Source organism: Amphiura filiformis, chromosome 16 (assembly GCF_039555335.1).
Source record: "Amphiura filiformis chromosome 16, Afil_fr2py, whole genome shotgun sequence".
Lineage (NCBI taxonomy): Eukaryota > Metazoa > Echinodermata > Ophiuroidea > Amphilepidida > Amphiuridae > Amphiura > Amphiura filiformis.
The window spans coordinates 44,966,283-44,984,465 of NC_092643.1; the positions used below are offsets into that span (position 1 = coordinate 44,966,283).

Here is an 18,183-nt window from a genome sequence, read left to right on the forward strand (position 1 = left end):
TCATGCTGTGAAGTATCATGGCTATAATTCTAATTGAAATGAAATTGAAATTAATTTATGAAATAATAAAATTGGGGGAATAGAATTGGGGGAATAATAGCTTGTTAATGCCTCAGGAAAACCTGAAGGCAACAACAATAACCTTAAGGGGTACTACACCCCTCGATAAATTTGTGTCTATTTTTGCATTTTTCAGTGGTAACAAAAGTTATGTATATTATAGGGGCAAGGAATTCAATTACTACACTGGAATTTCAGTCAATTACTACACTGGAATTTCAGTGACCCAAGACAAGCGGTTTGTTATTTATGATCATAAATAAGGTACCGCTAGAATGTACCTCGTTTCCTATCATATATACTGAACCGCTTGTCTTGAGTCACTGAAATTTCAGTGTAGTAATTGGATTCCTTGCCCCAATAATATACCTTTTGTTAAAAATGCAAAAATAGTCACAAATTTACCACATGGGTGTAGTACCCCTTTAATTCTCTGAATACACCTTATTTATCAATGTGACCTGCTACCACGAAATGAGCAAAAGTCATAAGCTGGTAGTTCTGAGACGCCTGGTGTGTTGGTAGTGGGTTTTTTGTTTGTTTCACATGCACCTGCATTGATCTGTATGTCCTTTGTGAATGGGGGCACAATGGGCCATTCATGAAGGACATACTAATGATTTGTACAGGTGCCGTGGCAAACAAAGAATATCAACTTAGAAGCCAGCCAGGATATCTCGAAACTGCCAGCTTGCGACATAATGCATATTTTGTGGTAGCAGATCACATATTTGACAAAGTATTATGGACTTTTATGCATCAATGTAAAGTATGCATCAACAATTAGTGGGTTTTTAGCAGGTTTGCCGTCAGCCAAGTTTGGACGGCGAACCCACTAAAAAACCCACAAATTGTTATGAATTCCGGTTGTAAAAGCCTATCCCACAATTAGTATGCATCAAGATGAATAAAACATAACTTCAAATGGGTGATGCTACTATATGTTACTTCACCTCAAGTTCGATTGTAACTTCAATTGCCTTTTCACGGTACACGAAACTGCCCTTGTATGCGTGCATGTATGCTGTGTTTAAATTTATGCATGCGACTCAACATTGAAATATGCATCTACATCACTACCGAAAGAGGTGAAACAACGTATTTAAGTTAAACAAAATCACAGAACATTCTTGTTCAGGACATGTTTGAATTAGATACCTAGTCACAGTGACACATTTTAAATTGGCAACAATATGCTGTCACTGCAAACACATACAGGTGATGTGTGCAGCCTGCTTACACTTTACAGTGCTGGGACTTTACAGTACTGGGTGGGGAATTCAAAAGCCTAATCCTCTTTCATCACTAGTTCTGTGGTGTATACACCTACAATCATATATCTGGTAGATGGAACACTGACCCGGGGTCACAGTGCTGGTGGCACCAACCACCTGAGAACATCCTCAGGTGGCACAACCACTTGAGGATGTCCTCAGGTGACGCAAACCACTTGAGGATGTCCTCAGGTGGTACCAACCACCTGAGGATAAATGAGGACATCCTTAAGTGGTTTGTGCCACCTAAGGATGCCCTCAGGTAGTTGGCGCATATACTACCTATCAATAAACATTCTTTTCAATGCCGTCATCCAGCACTCATAAACTAAAAGAACATTATTTTCTGTCTTACCACATTGGTCTACATCTGAAACGTACTGAGCTTTTACCAAGTTTACATTCAAATTTGGTTGGCGATACTACTCAATTTCCAGACAGATATTTCACAAAAATAACCAGTGGTATCTACTAGTTTTGTGGTTCTTGAATCTCCAGCAGTTCCTGTGGGTATTGATATGTCCATATGGCATCATAAGTGTTGTCATATTTTTGTAATCAATTACTCATTAGCTCTCCTGTTAGTCCAGTACAACCAATGGGCAGGGCTTCCTTGCCAAATTTGCATGCACAGAAATTCACATTGAGGGATGTTCCATATGCCATTATGCTGCCTCCATGATATACTATCTTCAGGTGTTCCATTCAAAACATAATTGTCTGATTTACATATCACTTATTCTTCATCAACGTCATATACTATACTTGGATCAGTTAATCTATGTAAATCATCTGCATACAGGTCCTCATCCAACTCCTCCCCTTCGTCGGGATAATACGTTGGGACTGGGGGCACTTCAGTTAGTCTCTTGTGCCATAATATAGAGTCTTTGATTTTTAATAAGGAGCCCATATGTCCAGGAGTTTGACCTTGGAGGTATAGTACATTGTGTCTTGTGTTCACTCGCCAAACCTGTGTTAGAAGCACAAATATTGAAATGATTAGAGGCCAAAATTAAACTATAATTTGCACCTTTAAGTTCGCCCAGGTAGTGCTTAGCGTGCATTATCGACGCAATGCTTTGCACGCTAAAAGCATAGCAGCACACACTTTCAATCAACGTTTAGCATGTCCATGGCATCCATCAGGAGGTAAACTATATTGCCTTCCATGATGAGCGACACCCAAATATGGAGTAGTCGATTCTCGAGTCGCTGTTAATTAGGACCAATCATTCCATGAACTGCACAATATAAAATGGCTACGATCACTCTAGGGCTGCCTCACATTTTCCAAAGCACAGTCATCGTTTGTACACAATATAAGGGATACCATGCCATGCATCATTGCAAGGCAGGAACAAATAGCACAATTAGCCCCCAAGAATATGTAAAAAAAAGCTTCATACAAATGTAGTCATTGAAAAATAACTTTTACTGAATTTCGCAAATAAAAAACCGAAATGCAGTAAAATTGCTCCCAAAAATGAAATATGTGTTGCCTATAGGAAAAAACATTTTAGCCTAAAGTTAGGTTTTAGAAATAGGATAAGCGAAAAGATTAGGATCGGCATCAAAGGATTACGGTGTTGATATTAGCATAATAAGGGTCAGGAATTAGATTACGATTGGGGATAGCATCCCTTCCTTATTCTTAAATATCTTTAATAGGTCTCATTATTGGCATTCTCTTACCTTTAGCCCTGTCATCCATCGTAACCTGTTCCCCATGTTACCAGGCATCTTTTTGCCCTTCCACACTTTGGATGGTGTTCCTCCCTGCCCGATTGCTCCAGGTCGTCTGTGTGTCTTAGTGACTCCATGACTGGCTGGCATACCTTTGAATCCCCATCGCTTCATGACGCCCTGGAAACCTTTACCGCTCCTGAATAGGGAGTTTGAATACAAAGAAAATATATGTGACACAATCCATGGGGGCCAAAGGAGGCATTTTTGAAAATTGAATTAATGTAATTATACATACAATAGTCTATCATTTATTGAAAACACCAACGGTCTAAAATACTCGGTTCTGAAGTTCTGAAGTTTTTTGGTGCCTATTTTCTTATGTATTTTATTGTTTTTTACTTCATATTTTTATCTTTATCTCAGTTTTGAATTTGCTGCCTTTGGCCCCCATGGACCAGATCGTGTCACATAAAAGGTTGATAAGAAAAATATGTTTTATCGCTTTTTAAACAGAATTTAATTTTCAGCTTTTTTTCCCCTGCTACTTTATATGTGACCTACTCCCACAAAATGAGCTAAAAGTCGCAAGTTGAAAGTTTCAAGACTTTCCAACTGTTTAGTTTGAAGACACCTGTATAGTCAGTGGTACGTCCTTTGTAAAGGGGCACATAATATGCTGTACTTGCTATGTATTCAATTCTGCCCCATTCACAAAGAACATACAGCTGACTATACAGGTGTCATCGAACAAAGAACAATGACGTAACAGCTGGACGCCTCGAAACTCTCAACTTGCGACTTTACGCTCATTTTTGGGGGCAGGTCACATATAACTGGCCAAGTGGCTGAAATGGTATCCATGCAGTACCACCGCAGGGTTGTCACTACACTGGTCGGTGTCGGTCAGTAGTAACCAGCACTCAGGCTGACCAATCAGCACTTAAAGGAATATGAGGACTTGCCAACAGGCACTGAAATATGTGATATTGTACTTTTTGCCCTTCAAAACAGCTGGAATTATAATTACCTTAGATAGGCTATTATTTGGTTGACCTCAAGTTCGGTAGTGACGTATGAGCGTATTTCGCTCGCCGTAATATCGAACCGTGCGCATAAAGGACGGTTTGTCAGCACGCTTGCGGCGCAATCGAGAAAAAGCATTGACGTCACTACCGAACTTGAAGTGAACCAAATTATATCTAATACTGAAAAGCGGCTAAGGTCTAGCATACTTGGTTCTAAAGTTCTTGTTTTGTGGTGTCTTAAGTTCTTATATATTTTATTGTTTTTTACTCCATAGTTTTGCATTTATCTCAAATTCAAATTTGCCACATTTGGCCCCCATGGACCAGATTGTGTCCCACATGTTAACTGTATGGTGTACTTACGTTCTGCCCATTACATCCACCCACATGCCTGGTCTAAAATGTCCTGCATACAAAGGAGTACCTGTATCAAGAGAAATAAATGGAATCTGTCAAATTTGTTGTGTTGTCAGGTCAACAGAGCAATTTTGACATACTGTCATTTCATCAGGTCCCCCATATAACTCCATGTTAAACGGATCAAAGTGGGATTTCTGTCATGTTTTCCCTTGTTATTTCAACTTCAAATGGACAGAAACCTTTCTTGACAGTTATTACAAATATTATTTCAGCTTGTAACTTCATGAAGTGTTCAACATAAACTGGTCCCAAAAAGTAACTTACCAGGTAAGAAATTCGTCTGTCAAGTTCAAACGACAAATCGTATTATACTGAATAGCATATGAGTGGAAGCGTGTACATTTACGCGGAGTTTGACACCTCATTTGTCGCAAACAGATCAAAACTTTTGAAGTTATGCTTATTTGAACAAGCCTACTATCAAATTTGAAAGTTGCAGGTCCGCCCCAATGAATTCACACAATAAACAGACACATGAAAGGATGTTCAGAACTTTTATTCTTTGTCAACTCACACATCCTCACAAGAAGCAATAGGAAAGTTAGTCATGCAAAGAAGAAGAGGAGAGCACTGATTACACCTGTATACTGCCAACCATCTCAAGTGGTATGAGTGCAACTTTCATTCCAGTGGATAGGTTCGGTTAAATAAGCATAACTTCAAAAATACTCATCCGCTTGCAACAAATGAGGTGTAAAAATTAGCGCCAATTAACACTGCTTCCACTCATATCCCATTTAGTGTAACACAATTTGTCGTTTGAATTTGACAGACAAATTTCTTACCTGGTAAGTTTCTTTTTTGGAGCAGTTTATGTCAAACTGTAATAATGAAAATCTCAAAATTTATTCACCTAAGAAGATAAGAATTAAACAAAAGACATACCCAATTTTGGTTCTAAGCCCTTGATTTATATTTGATAATTATAAGAGCAGTACATCATGTGATGAAAAGGAACAAGATTGTCAAAGAAAATATATGATTTGGAACAATTACGATTCCTTATACATGTACTAACCTGGTTGAAGCATTGCGTTAGGTGTGACTCTGAAAAGAGTCAATTTGCGTTTCACCGGTACACCAGCATCTTTGAACATATTTGAATATCTTTCTGGTTTATAGATAGGTGAGGCATCGACTGCACCGATTATGAGATGAGCAAACCTGGGGTCTTTGCCAAAGTTCCACGCCTCGTGTCCTTCCCCTGGCTCATGAGCGCTTATTACATTGCATTCAAGAACCTACAAGATAGAAGTATGTGTTAATATTAGAAAATACCTCAGTTTGACGATGATAAGTAAATCTTCATTACATGTACCGTAACCACGCGGGTATAAGCCCACTCTCGGTTATAAGCCCACCCCCTATTTTACAAAATATTTGAGAAACTAGGGTGCACTCGGGTATAAGCCCAGTACTAATTTTGACCAAATACTACCATCAAATCAATGGTGAATGAATAAATATGACATCTCTTGAACAAATCTTGTTGAATAATTTCATTTTAAGTTTGTTTTTCTCTTTATTTTGAAGTTTTATTATGCCAATTTATGCTCAAATTTATAAACAACAGTGAGCTACAGTGAACGCAGTTACGATAATGATATATGAGCAGCTAGGGTATTTCCTCAAATCACCCAAACTGGTTTCAGCTTGCTGGAACTTGCGATCTTGCTAGACCACACGCTCGATGCTCCAGGTATGCCCTTAAGCCCCGCCCAGTAGACATGTCTTTGGACAGTTTATAACATCCTTAAGCCTCGCCCACTTGCTGAAATTGGCATTAAAATTTAATCACTTGTAAGTAAACAAAACACCAACAAGAACATGTTTGATAAATTACGACAACCAAGTCATTGCGCTAGATTGCATCAAAATAAATTGATAGCATTGCAAGGTTGTCCTGTACCGCCTGATTTAATTTTTAATGTTAGTCATTTTTCCATTTTTTTGTTTGACCAAAAAAGCACAAAGTACACAAAAATATTTATGACGGTAGCAGGTCTTTTTTTTTAATTATCCTTTTTTACTGAAAAAGAATGTTCTAAGCATGAAAAAGTCTGTTCCTGTGTTTGTTTACTCTAATAGCATCCCAATTGAATTTGTTTTAACAACCCCATTCATGCATTTCATAATAAAATATCGTAACATGTCAAAACAAGACCATGAAAGGTCATGCACCTGGATTTGCACCATTATCAATTGGCAATGTTTTGTTATTGTTTCAATGTTCAATCAAATGTTTTGCATATCAATGACCTATGCTCTATCTAATTTCCGGACTGATTTACAGCATGCTTCTATGTTCGCCCATGCAGTGACCCTCCAGTATTGATTGGCTGAATACCCTGGCTGGGCTGCATGGTCTAAGCACGTGGCATTAGCTAAACCCTGGGCATTTATACCTGGGCCTGGGCCTCGTGGTCTTTCTACAGGGGCCTTCTTGGTCTGGGAAAAAGTGATTTGGGAGCATAATTGAAAACATTTTATTGTACATGTACTGGTACATGCATAGCACAAACTTGAGCCGGGTTTTAGCTTTTGATACTGGCGTGGTTGGTGGTGGGGGGGTTGTGATCTGTGTATTACTGCTGATACAATTAAACTGTGCATGTTTTGCTTGACTTGATAACTTTATTATGATCACCTTTTTTAATTAAAAAAATCTGGCATAAATATTATACAAATTAATTTTTTTTTTTTTTTTCATATACTAGCCCCTCCCCGGGTATAAGCCCACCCCCATTTTTTGAGTGAAATCGCCCATCTAGGGGGGTGGGCTTATACCCGGGTGGTTACGGTATTAATTAATTGACCATGCATTCACATTATCCTTAAAGGCATACATTGGAATGTCATCTTTCCCTGGGTAAGATCTGATACCAGGCCAGCCCATGGCCAGAGGGTAAAATGAGTAGGTTTGTTTCACCTTGAAGGCAAGGTTAGTCTTGCAAATATGGGTTAACTTTCCCCTAGGCCATCCATTATGCCATATACAGTAGGACTACAACTTGTATCTACTGGCCAGTTTATACTCCTTTTTCCACATCTGTTATTCCAATGTATGCCTTTAAGGAAAATCGGATGAAGATACGATCCTGTTCAAAATGCACATCTAAAGATAAAAATAAGCATATGTGTTGGCTAGCTACAAAGTATTCTAACTGGACACACACAGCCTGGGAACACAGCTCTTTGCATTGTTGAAGGAAGTATGTACACACATTATTTCACATTATAAAATCACTTCATCGCATTAAGCATGCACTTAATCAAATGTCGAATGAAGTGAATTTTAATCTTCATCAAACAAAAAACTGCTTTCACATCAGCAAAATCTCATTTCAATCTTGTTTACAATAGCCCAATACACATGGTCTAAGAGTTCAATAGAGAACCTACCTGTACAGCCGTGGATGGTATTTCTACCCCTTCCTTTGTGAATAAAGTTGTCATGCCTAATTTGACTCCAATCACACCGCAGCGTAATGTTCTCTCTGTCCATTCTTCTTTTTGTGTGAGTGACTCCTGAAAAGAAAGCAAACAAAGAAGAGTACCATTTGTAGGATTGTTCATTTGGTGAACTTTCGTTAGACAAATCCAATTATTTCCAATCTCTCGATAGCGGGGTGTAATACGATGAACATAGACACTCGAAAGGGCTAGATTCCAGTTGAAATCTATACAGCCCCTATGGAAGACATGACTTTAATCTTCCACTCCGGGAATATGCATTTTAAATGGAGTTACCTTAATGAGTGACTCTATTTGAAATCTACACCCCCTCTATGGGAGATTAAGGTCATGTCTTCCACAAGGGGGTGTATGGATTTCAACTAGAATAGCCCACTTTATTTTGTCGACCATGTATACGACTTAATGCTCAAGTGCGGATCGCGCTGTGCGAATGAGAATGCCAGTTCCTGCGAGAGGTAAGTGGGCCTGGCAAGCATATTTGTGATTAAGTTGGCATATATATCCTGTAATTGAAAGCTAAGAAAAAGAGCCAGTAAAACATTTGGATCTGTCTATCAAAAACTTTATTACAACTAAAGATCATGTTTCACCATCACTCTTGCCACTAGTTGGGTGATCTACCTTTTTTCTGTGTTACTCTGAAATGTGTATTTTAGGATTTCAGTTAACTTCTAGACATCTAATGTAAAACAAGCTTTGGAAACATTTAGTGAATAATAGTGGTGTAGCGTCATAGGGGCACACATGCCCCCAATTGATTGCAAAATTTAGAAAATCCCATGGGAAAATTGCCAAAAAATGGCTTGTGCCCCCCCCCCATCAGAACCGGTGCCTCCCCAATCATGGTCAGTGCCCCCCAATACAATGACCCATGATACGCTACTGAAAGTGAATGAGTAAGCCATGTTTTTTCCAAGTGTCTCCCACTAATGCTCAAAGACTTAATGGTATTAGCAAATACTGTGTGATGCCATAATGTAAACCCATTCAACAGGGGGCATTTAATTGAACTTGAAGTAAATTTTCTATGCAGAATTTAACTCGCTAAGTCCAGATATATGGATCACGATTCCTGTCTTCTTCTTCTTCTTTGAACCGATTTTAACCATCAAATTTTACAATCACAATTGCAGCATTTTATCAACATTTTTGTAAAAATATAAACACCTCAAAAGAAATAAGTCCCCCTCTGAACATGTCGTCATAACATCGTAAGGTTTCGTTTTGTACCAACAAAACTAACTTTGAAATAATGATATGACTGTTTACTAAGTGCTGTGTGAAAATGAGAAATTTCCATGACTTCAGGGCTGAATGAGCCTAAATTCAAGACAAAAAGTGCCCTTTCCAAAAGTCACAAAGTAGGCCTATGCTTGTTAACTGCAAGGCGTATTGGGACAAGGAATGGAACTGACCGTCTTACAACTCACTGTGCTGAACTCTGCACCAAGCTAGGGATTTGCATGGCTGAATGATCAAGAATCGATACACATTACAGTAAATGTTCACTTGGTGAGGATTTTAAACTGCACTCAAACACATGGGGTTTTCCATTAGTAACAAGCCATGAATCAACTTTTGTGACAAGCATAGGCCTACTTTGTGACTTTTGAAAAGGGTAGTTTTTGCCTTCAATTTAGGCTCATTCAGCCCTGAAGTCACGGAAATCTCTTATTTTCACACAGCACTTAGTAAACAGTCATATAATAATTTCAAAGTTAGTTTTGTTGGTACAAAATGAAACCTTACGATGTTATGACGACATGTTCAGAGGGGGACTTATTTCTTTTGAGGTGTTTATTACATGGGGAAGCATTTCTTAAAAGGGGAGCAACTTGAACAAACTTCCCTGGTGTTTAGACTAAGGAAACAAACCAAGAGTACAATAACATCCTACAAACGAAAGTGCTTTTGTTAGGAAGCTGACGCCTCCTCCTCCCTCTAACATTAGTTTGAAACTTTGACTGATGTTTCAACTAGTTTTATACAAATGTAATCACACTCTTTGACACCTTCCCCTAATGACAAGACTTTCGTTTAAATAGGACCTCATCCTAATTTTGGTTTGTTGCCTTACCTTCAGTGGTGTTGATCCTAGTGTATTCTTGACCCTGCTCCAGTTGTACACAAAACGCTCTAAATCTGGCGTCAGATTACTCTCGTAATCATAGTAATTACGTCTTGGAATCACAACACTACTGGAACATATGCTGAAAAGACAGAAACAAATGAAATTTAGTGATTAGGCCATTTTCCTGATCTATTATAAATCAATCAAAGGAAGGTAAATCATCCACAGTAAAGTGCTCAACCAAGAAGGGAGCTGGAATATATTTAAAATGAACTTGGTGGTTTATTAAAGCATTGTTGTTCACAACATTGTTTCATGAAGGCCAGCCAAGCAGGCTAGGCTGACCTACACTCATCAGAACATAATGCAAAGTGATAATATTCACTAAAACTGATCGAGATGCCCGGCCCGATCTGCACTTGTGCGAGCGCGAAGCATGTGGGGCCAGTACTAGATGTGACAGTTCAATTGGCATAAATCTACAGTCAAAAATGGTAATTGGTTTACATTACATATAAGCAGGTAATTCAAGTTCATGATGGCAGTCAATAATACTTGACATATAGATCAGTTCAGAGTTGTAGTTGATCAATCCTGTGTCAAGTGTTTAAATTACTAGTTCATTTCTTTTGTTAAGTGAAGAGAGATGAGGCTGAAATATAATGAAGTTTCAAGTATTTTCCCTCTCTAGACTAGAGTGGCAAGTTTTCCGTGATTTAAAACACCGAATACCGTGATTTTCCGTGTGTGGTTTTAAATACTAAATTCCGTGAATTTTGCGTGATGTAATTTCAATTCCATGTTCACATCTGGGGTCAAAAGAAGTTACTTGCATTATCTTTTTAGTTATGTTAAGTCTCATCTCATTATTTTTTTCTTCATTTTTTATTTTTCTCAAGGAAAAAACATGTTTTCCGTGAATTTCCGTGCTTTCCATTTTTTTCTTAAATTCCGTGAATTTGTCCGTTTTTCCGTGACACAGAAAACTTGCCACTCTACTCTAGACAAAGTCTGCATAGTTTATAATCAACAATGATTAAGGCTTATACCTGGTCTCATGTACCCATACCTAGTGTATGGGTACAAAGAGTGTATACCGTATTTTGTCAAATAAACGCCCCCGGGGGCGTTACATTTTCCCAAGGGGGGGGGGCATTTATTAGAGGTCATTTTTAGCACGACAATTCCCGTTAAAATCATTAGCTAAGCTTAAAAGTCACGCTAAAATGATGAACTATGAACTTTTGACACTGACTTTTGGTTCACTTCCGGGTTTCTGATGCAGATTTTCGCCATTTATTGCTGCTATTACCGACCATGTGAGCAACTTGGTAAGCTTACTTCACAAGATAGCATGGAAATATCGGAATTTTGAAACATCTTGGTTGAAAAAAAATTGGTGGGGGCGTTTATTTGAGGGGGGGGCGACTATTTGACTAAATACGGTATTTCAAAACATGATAACTGCACCAGTTATAAAAATTCCCACACACATACCACTTTTAAAATGCACTCAAAGTCCTTATTCCATATCTGAAAAATATGATCCCCAATTTGTACTTACTTTATTGATAAAAGTCTAAATATCCACATGACAAATTAAGCTGTACATGTCCATTGTATATGTTCACAACATGACCCAAAATCATAACCTTTCAGACCTTGGACACATGCACAAGGCCTTGCCCTTGATAGCACTGCCATGTGCAGTCAAATAGGCCAATTCATGCTGAACAAGAGACTGGTTGAAAGTCCACATGTTCTTTGACCTGTAGATGTCAGCACATGCTTCAACTGCTGATGTGTCATATTTAGCAATGTCATGATATCAACCTCATAGTCACAGTCTCTGTTCTGTGGGTATTGGTAGAATCATGTCTTTATGAAAGGTCAAAAGTTAGGGATTGTTTTGTCAGACATTTTGAGAGCCAGATTTGATCAACACCATTTGAAGCATGTTGTAGCTTACAAGCGGGACACATAATTTCAGGATATTAACTACAAATTTGGACTAATAAATTTCCAGAGACATAATACAACCACGGAAGCTTACTTCAAAGATGTTTAGGGCAGCAGTGACATGGTAAGTGAAATAGTTAGGGAGGAATACCTTGGTGTACATTTGAAATGTAATTTCTGGTCTTTGTACATGGACTTCATGTCTCCCTATTCCACACACATAATTAAGGCTAGCCTATTAAAGTTAGGCTGTATAAAATTAATGTTTTGGTTCTCATCCCCTCCCGCCTCAATTTCTGGGATTTGTCAGATTTTTTAAAAAAGATTTTTCCCATTTTTTTTAGACTTTGGAATGATTTATGAAATCGTCTTACATAAATAAGTTTATTAAAGAACAAGGATCACTTCCAAGTCTTTTTGTGGTACTCTAGGGGGTTTATCCCTCAGAATTTTACATTTGAAAAAAAGGCCTCATACTCGAGGCTTGATACTCGAGCGCAAATCTTGTTGCTGGAGTTTGCATCACCAGTTTTGTATTCAGATCTTTTACGTCAAAAATGGTGATAAAAACATGGATTTTGGAATAAAATTTAGCTTGTATAAAAGGTATGTTTGTATTGCTAAATAAAAACATGTTTAACCTTTTTTCAGTTTGAAAAAGACTTAGTGATCGCAAGCCGAAAGCTCACGTAAGTGAACATTTTTGTTGTGAGAATAGTCATAAATTTCATCAATATGTTTAACCTTGACCTTGTCGCGAAAGTTTGATTTGATAAATTCGTATTTAGTCAAGAAACCTTTATAGCTCGGGTGGTTTAAAAGAAAAGATCGCCCATTCTAGTGACCTCCTACTCAGGTCAGTTGTAGTAACTACAAATTTCGAACGTTTGAGGACTTGTTCTCAAGTTGTAGAAGGTGCCATAGGGTGGCTAGAGTGTTAATTATTTTCATTATAAATGTCATAAAATATTAATATTGACAATAATTAATAACCTGTTTCACCTCTCAATATATTCATACATTGTGTTTTCATATCATATTTTGTGGTGAAAAATGATTACAAATGTGTAATTTGCAAGCATTTTTGGAGCAACGATTTCTTCGAACCGACGGCTAAGTGTGTACATGTCACAAGCAAACTTCTGTACAAATTCAACTTATGCAAATGAATCAACCACAGCTCATTATAACCCAATGACATCACCAGCTCAAATTACATCCCATTGAAATACATGTAACTGATGTAAGTGGAACCAACACTACTCAAATTTCAAGGGCTTTTTGTAAAAAATTACAAGTTTTTTGAGGTTTTCAAAGTTTTCTCACGGAAGTTTAAGGTTTATTCAAGCTACTTGTGTAGGAAGTACAAGTGGAGACAGTCAAATGTTGATGGACAAAAGTAATATGCATGAGCATTTTCATAGTCCAGAACAAATTTTCTTGAAAATCCATGCACCTGATTGGTCAGTTCAGTGCATGGGGTTGTAATGTGAGCAGCTCTGTGTGTACTGTTGGTTGGTGGTTTCCCAACTGTGCAATTGATCATCATGGTGGTGGTACCTGGTGTGTTCTCTTAATTATTTGTACAGTGCCAATGGTGAAAGTTTGATTGTGCATGTGAATGCACAAGCGGTTAAAGACAGCATTGCGTCCTATTGTTATTGCATTGGATTATAGATGATTACCTGACGACCACAACACTTTCTGTCAAGTCTAAAGAGCTTATTGATGTGCAATTGTCCAGAGTTGACATGACTCACATGTCGATCGATCATCGATTCTCTGCATTCACAATAACCACTTCGCGCATACCAAATAACTTCTGTGTGGCCTATGTAGATATGTGTGAATGAGCCGACTGTCGCATAGAATATCCTTTACCAGACCGGGCTGGGCAGAGGATTTTTAATTAATAATGCTTTTCAATTTTACTATTATTATAAAATAAATGAAAACGGCAAGAAGAAGTAGAAGAATAAATTCAAACAAAAAACAAGCAGAACAACAACAAACCTTGATATTAAAAAAAAAAAATAAAAAAAAAAAAGAGAAACTTGACTCATACGACTAAATTGGAAACTATGATGAACTTCAGGCCTACCTAAATACCGGTATATTTAAAAGAAGAATTATACAGAAATTAAAACAAATCAAATAAATATAAAAGGGGAACCCGGGGAAATTTAAAAATCTCAGTAGGCCTACGGTTCATAGTAACTAAATAGGCATACACATGTAAGTGACATTTCCATTGCTCAATGATATGAACTGAACAAATTTCCTGATAAAGTTTAAGAAAAAACACAAATTTGGCCCATGAAGCCATTTTTACGTCAAGTCTATTTTGAATTTAAGAATATAAACAATTTTATTAATAGCCGTGACCCTTGTCAGGTCACGTCTTCGGCCGCAATGCTGTGCACTGTATATCAGGGTATCGATTATAACGGTATTGCTCTGAATGCTTGAACCATTAACAATCGATTGACTTGATGTAACGGTATAATCATCTATAATCCAATGCAATAACAATAGGACGCAATGCTGTCTTCAACCGCTTGTTGTGAATGCACATTAAACACTTACAAACACATACACAGCACCTGTTGGAACTCCCGGTCGGAGCCGGGAGTTTCAATTATTGGAACTGCCTCCTACTACTACTACTAGTCCTAGCTAGCCAAGTTTCCAAGAGGAAAATTCAGAAGGAAACCAGCAACAAACAAACAAACCTCTGAACCCTTATTTTAAGCTTATATAATGATTAGTCCTGCCAGCAAGACTTCAGTCTTTATCATAAACATAATGACATCTACGGATCTAGGTACGACGAGTTACAGTTACTGGAACTAATATAATGATTGGTCGTTTTGGTGCAGAACAGAATTCGGCACCTATCTCGTCTACACTGGACGAAAATCTAACTACGGATTTTGTTAAAACAACCGGTAACAACGTCCAACCGAGAAGACCAGGTGAAGCTTACAAAGTGAGTCAATACTCTACCTTACCGATTTAGTCCTCGTGTTGATCCTTTTTGCACAACTGAAGTGCAAATCCGCAACACTCGTGAGCCACAGGAGGCTGCCATTTTGGAAACGGAGAGACTAAAGTAGGTGGATGCTGATTGGCTCATTTGGCTGTGATAGAGTCTCCCAGGAAAGTTTCACCAATCGAAGTAGCTTTTGTATAAAATGTTTGGGAACACATTGTGCGCATGCGTGTTTGGCATTTTTATTTGACTCTCAAGCCAGGAAAAGGAAAACATCAGACCATGATACATGACTGAGTGAGTACCAGGCCCAGGTAATTCACTTATTGGGGGCAATTCAGTGCAGTTATATTTTGTTTTAAGCATGTGTTTTACATGGCCTTTTCAGTTTTTATGAAGTGTGTGTTGTGTTTTGTGACTTGTGTGCAAGAAATTGTGAGTCATTTCTATCACAAAACGTTCAAACCTGACTCGTAGCCTATCAGAATCAGAATCAGAATCATCAAGGATATCCCGCCTATTATATTCAGGCGCACCCCTTCAAGTTCGCTGCCACAGCTGTGTTGAAGGGTCCGTTGAGCGAAGCGAAATTTTTTTTTCTTTCCTTAAAATCTTTAGTCCATCGAGGTCTGTATAATCATGACGAGTCCAATACAAATGGCTAAGTAAGCTCATTAAAACACATCAAAATCCACAACAAAAACTAAATGCTCATAGGGTCTACTCTAATCTAGCTCTACTACAAAGTGTAAGTTCGTGCAAAGTAAAAAAAAATGTACATGCAGAGAGTTCATCGAGGCATAATACATAGCATCGATGACAGATGTGTTACATAGCCCATGTAAAAACAGCTTTGTTAGTGAGAGCATATGCAATGTATAATGTAAATAATGTAATCATGCAAAAGGTTTAACCATGCCATGTGTGAGTTCATGTAATAGGAGTTAAAAGATGCAGATTATATTCAAAAGCACAGATCTACACAGTATCATGGATGATGCATATTAAGGTGCATATATTGTACAGCAAACTAAATAAACAATTTTAAAAACAATAGTAATAGTATGCGTCCATAAGGGCAGCACAGGCAAGTTTGAAATGACATAGTTGTGAAGACAAAATTGGCGAGTCATAATTGGAGAGTCATAATTGGAGAGTCATAATTGGCGAGTCAAGTTGGCGAGACATGATTGGCGAGTCAATATCAGGCTAGCGCAGAGTCCCATTGGCAATAGAAGACACAGATTGGCAAAAGAGTTCCATAGACTCAGGACACAATTTGGAAAGAGTTCCATAGACTCAGGACAAAATTTGGAAGTAAAGTCATAAGCTGGTTGATAAAGTAGGCATGACATAATTGGCATGTCAAAATCGAGCTGGCTTTGAGTCCCATAGGCTTTAATTGTAAAAAGTCACAAGTTGAATAAGGAGTCCATAAAAAGGACTCTGGACTTAAAATCATTAAGTCGTTGTCATCTGTTTGAGGAGATTGCATCTCTTTACATGCAGACTGTAGCACCATTGTCGTGTGATAGGTTCAAAGATGTATTCCCACCTTGTTGGAAGAGCAAGAATCTTCTGAATTTTCTCATGAGAACAGTCCATAATGAACTGCACCAGCAGTTCGTCATCTGCATGGACTTTTGCAACCTCTGTTTTATCACAATACTGAAGGAGGGCCCTTTCAAGTGAAGCACGATGGTAATTGCGTTGGACTGCAAGAGCAGGGCACTTAACCAGAAAGTGTGTGATGTCTTCAGTTGCTGTCTTACAGAGGATGCACGTAGGGTCATTATCATGCTGGTTGTACTTGGCGTGATTATATTGCAGAATATACGTGCCAGTGATCAGTCTTGCCTTAATTGCAGCTTTCTCCACTTCTCGACAATCAGGTGCAATGTACTCCAGATATGATGTGGAGTTCGATCTTACATGCTTTGATGTTGAGATGCTTTAAGCTGGTTTTCTCACAATAATCATCGTGCCAATTTGTCTGCCAGTAGGTGTTAACAGCTGATGTTGTTAGTCTCTTCCAGGCAGCTTTGGTGGGTGGGCTCATGAGTAGTTCATATGGAGATGGCATGCCATACTTTATCAGGAGCTCTTTCACATTGACAAACCAGCTTTTGCTGTAGTTGTTCTTAACAGCAAACTGCCTTTGAGCAATTTGGTGTTCGATGCTGCTTGGCTGTCTTGCAATATTGCCAAGGAGAGTGAGTCTTGCAGTATCCATATGAGCTTCGAGAGGCTTTGCCCCAATCAGAGCATAGATGGCAGTATTTGCTGGGGGTGGCTTGTTTGGAAGGAACTGGATTTTCCGAAGTAATTTACGGTAAAATCGCTCAAGCTCGGCTATATTTGTTGCCGTAAAGTTAAGAACTTCAGCTCCATATAGCATCCTTGGTAGCACAAAAATTGTAATGAGATGGTGAGCAATACCAGGTGACATTCCATCTTTTCCATGAAGACCTGCTCCCATCATAGCATAGGATACTCTCCTTCCCATCTTCTTCATGCCATCAATGCTTGGCTTGTTGGTACTAGTTCTTTCAACACCAAGATGTGTAGCATTTTGTACTGTTGGAATGGACTCTCCGTTGCTATTATAGCTGAAGTTATCCTTAGCTTGGTACTTGACCGTAGCACTTTTAGAAGGGTTAATGGAGTACCGATGCGAGCTGCTGTATTGATGTACTTGATTAAGAAGTATTTGGCCTTCAAGTGGGTCATTAGTAATAATTGCTATATCATCAGCGCATGTGGGTGCTGGAATCTGTGTAGTACCAATGGCACATCCAATCATTTGCGACTGGAGCTGGTCGAGAAGATTGTTGGTATAGATCTTATATCCTGGTGCGGAAGTAACCCCTCCCTGTCTCACACCTTGTTTCACTGAAAAATCTGAAGAGAGGGTGCCTTTCCATTTCACAGATGATGTTGTATTGTGGTACATGGATTGAAAGGTTAACCATAACTTCCCTTTCACACCAACATGATAGAGCTCATTGAGGAGTATGTCATGGTCCACCACATCAAAGGCTTTTGATGCATCCAGAAGAGTAACATGAACTGGAGTCTTATTATCATGTGCTTCATTCAGGGCTTCTGATACAAGCAGTGCAGCATTAATAGATGAGGAAGACTGGGTGAATCCACGCTGCATAGGGTTTTGCTGTTTCTTCAGGGTAGGAGCAACTCGAAGCAGCCATGCTTTCT

At 38.5% G+C, this 18,183-nt stretch overlaps 1 protein-coding gene across 1 annotated transcript; it reads right to left on the reverse strand.

Annotated features, from left to right (window-relative positions):
* Window positions 1-460: 460 nt before the first annotated feature.
* On the reverse strand, window positions 461-15,102 carry LOC140136057 (large ribosomal subunit protein uL3m-like). Its single transcript, XM_072157762.1, has 7 exons — window positions 14,987-15,102; window positions 10,023-10,155; window positions 7,871-7,996; window positions 5,487-5,709; window positions 4,412-4,472; window positions 3,030-3,219; window positions 461-2,307 (listed from the first exon to the last, which is right to left on the reverse strand). Exons 1-7 carry the CDS (start codon window positions 15,064-15,066, stop codon window positions 2,071-2,073), a joined length of 1,050 nt encoding a protein of 349 aa, XP_072013863.1. The 5' UTR covers window positions 15,067-15,102; the 3' UTR covers window positions 461-2,070.
* Between the last annotated feature and the right edge of the window lie 3,081 nt (window positions 15,103-18,183).

What these genes read in the sequence shown, in the direction of transcription:
- LOC140136057 (XM_072157762.1), bottom strand. Translation starts at nt 15,066, where the DNA reads ATGGCAGCCTCCTGTGGCTCACGAGTGTTGCGGATTTGCACTTCAGTT. An exon ending in TCAACACGAGGACTAAATCG is followed by an intron (nt 10,156 to 14,986) that starts GTAAGGTAGAGT and finishes CTGTCTTTTCAG; the next exon opens with CATATGTTCCAGTAGTGTTG. An exon ending in TAACGCAATGCTTCAACCAG is followed by an intron (nt 4,473 to 5,486) that starts GTTAGTACATGT and finishes CTCTTGATACAG; the next exon opens with GTACTCCTTTGTATGCAGGA.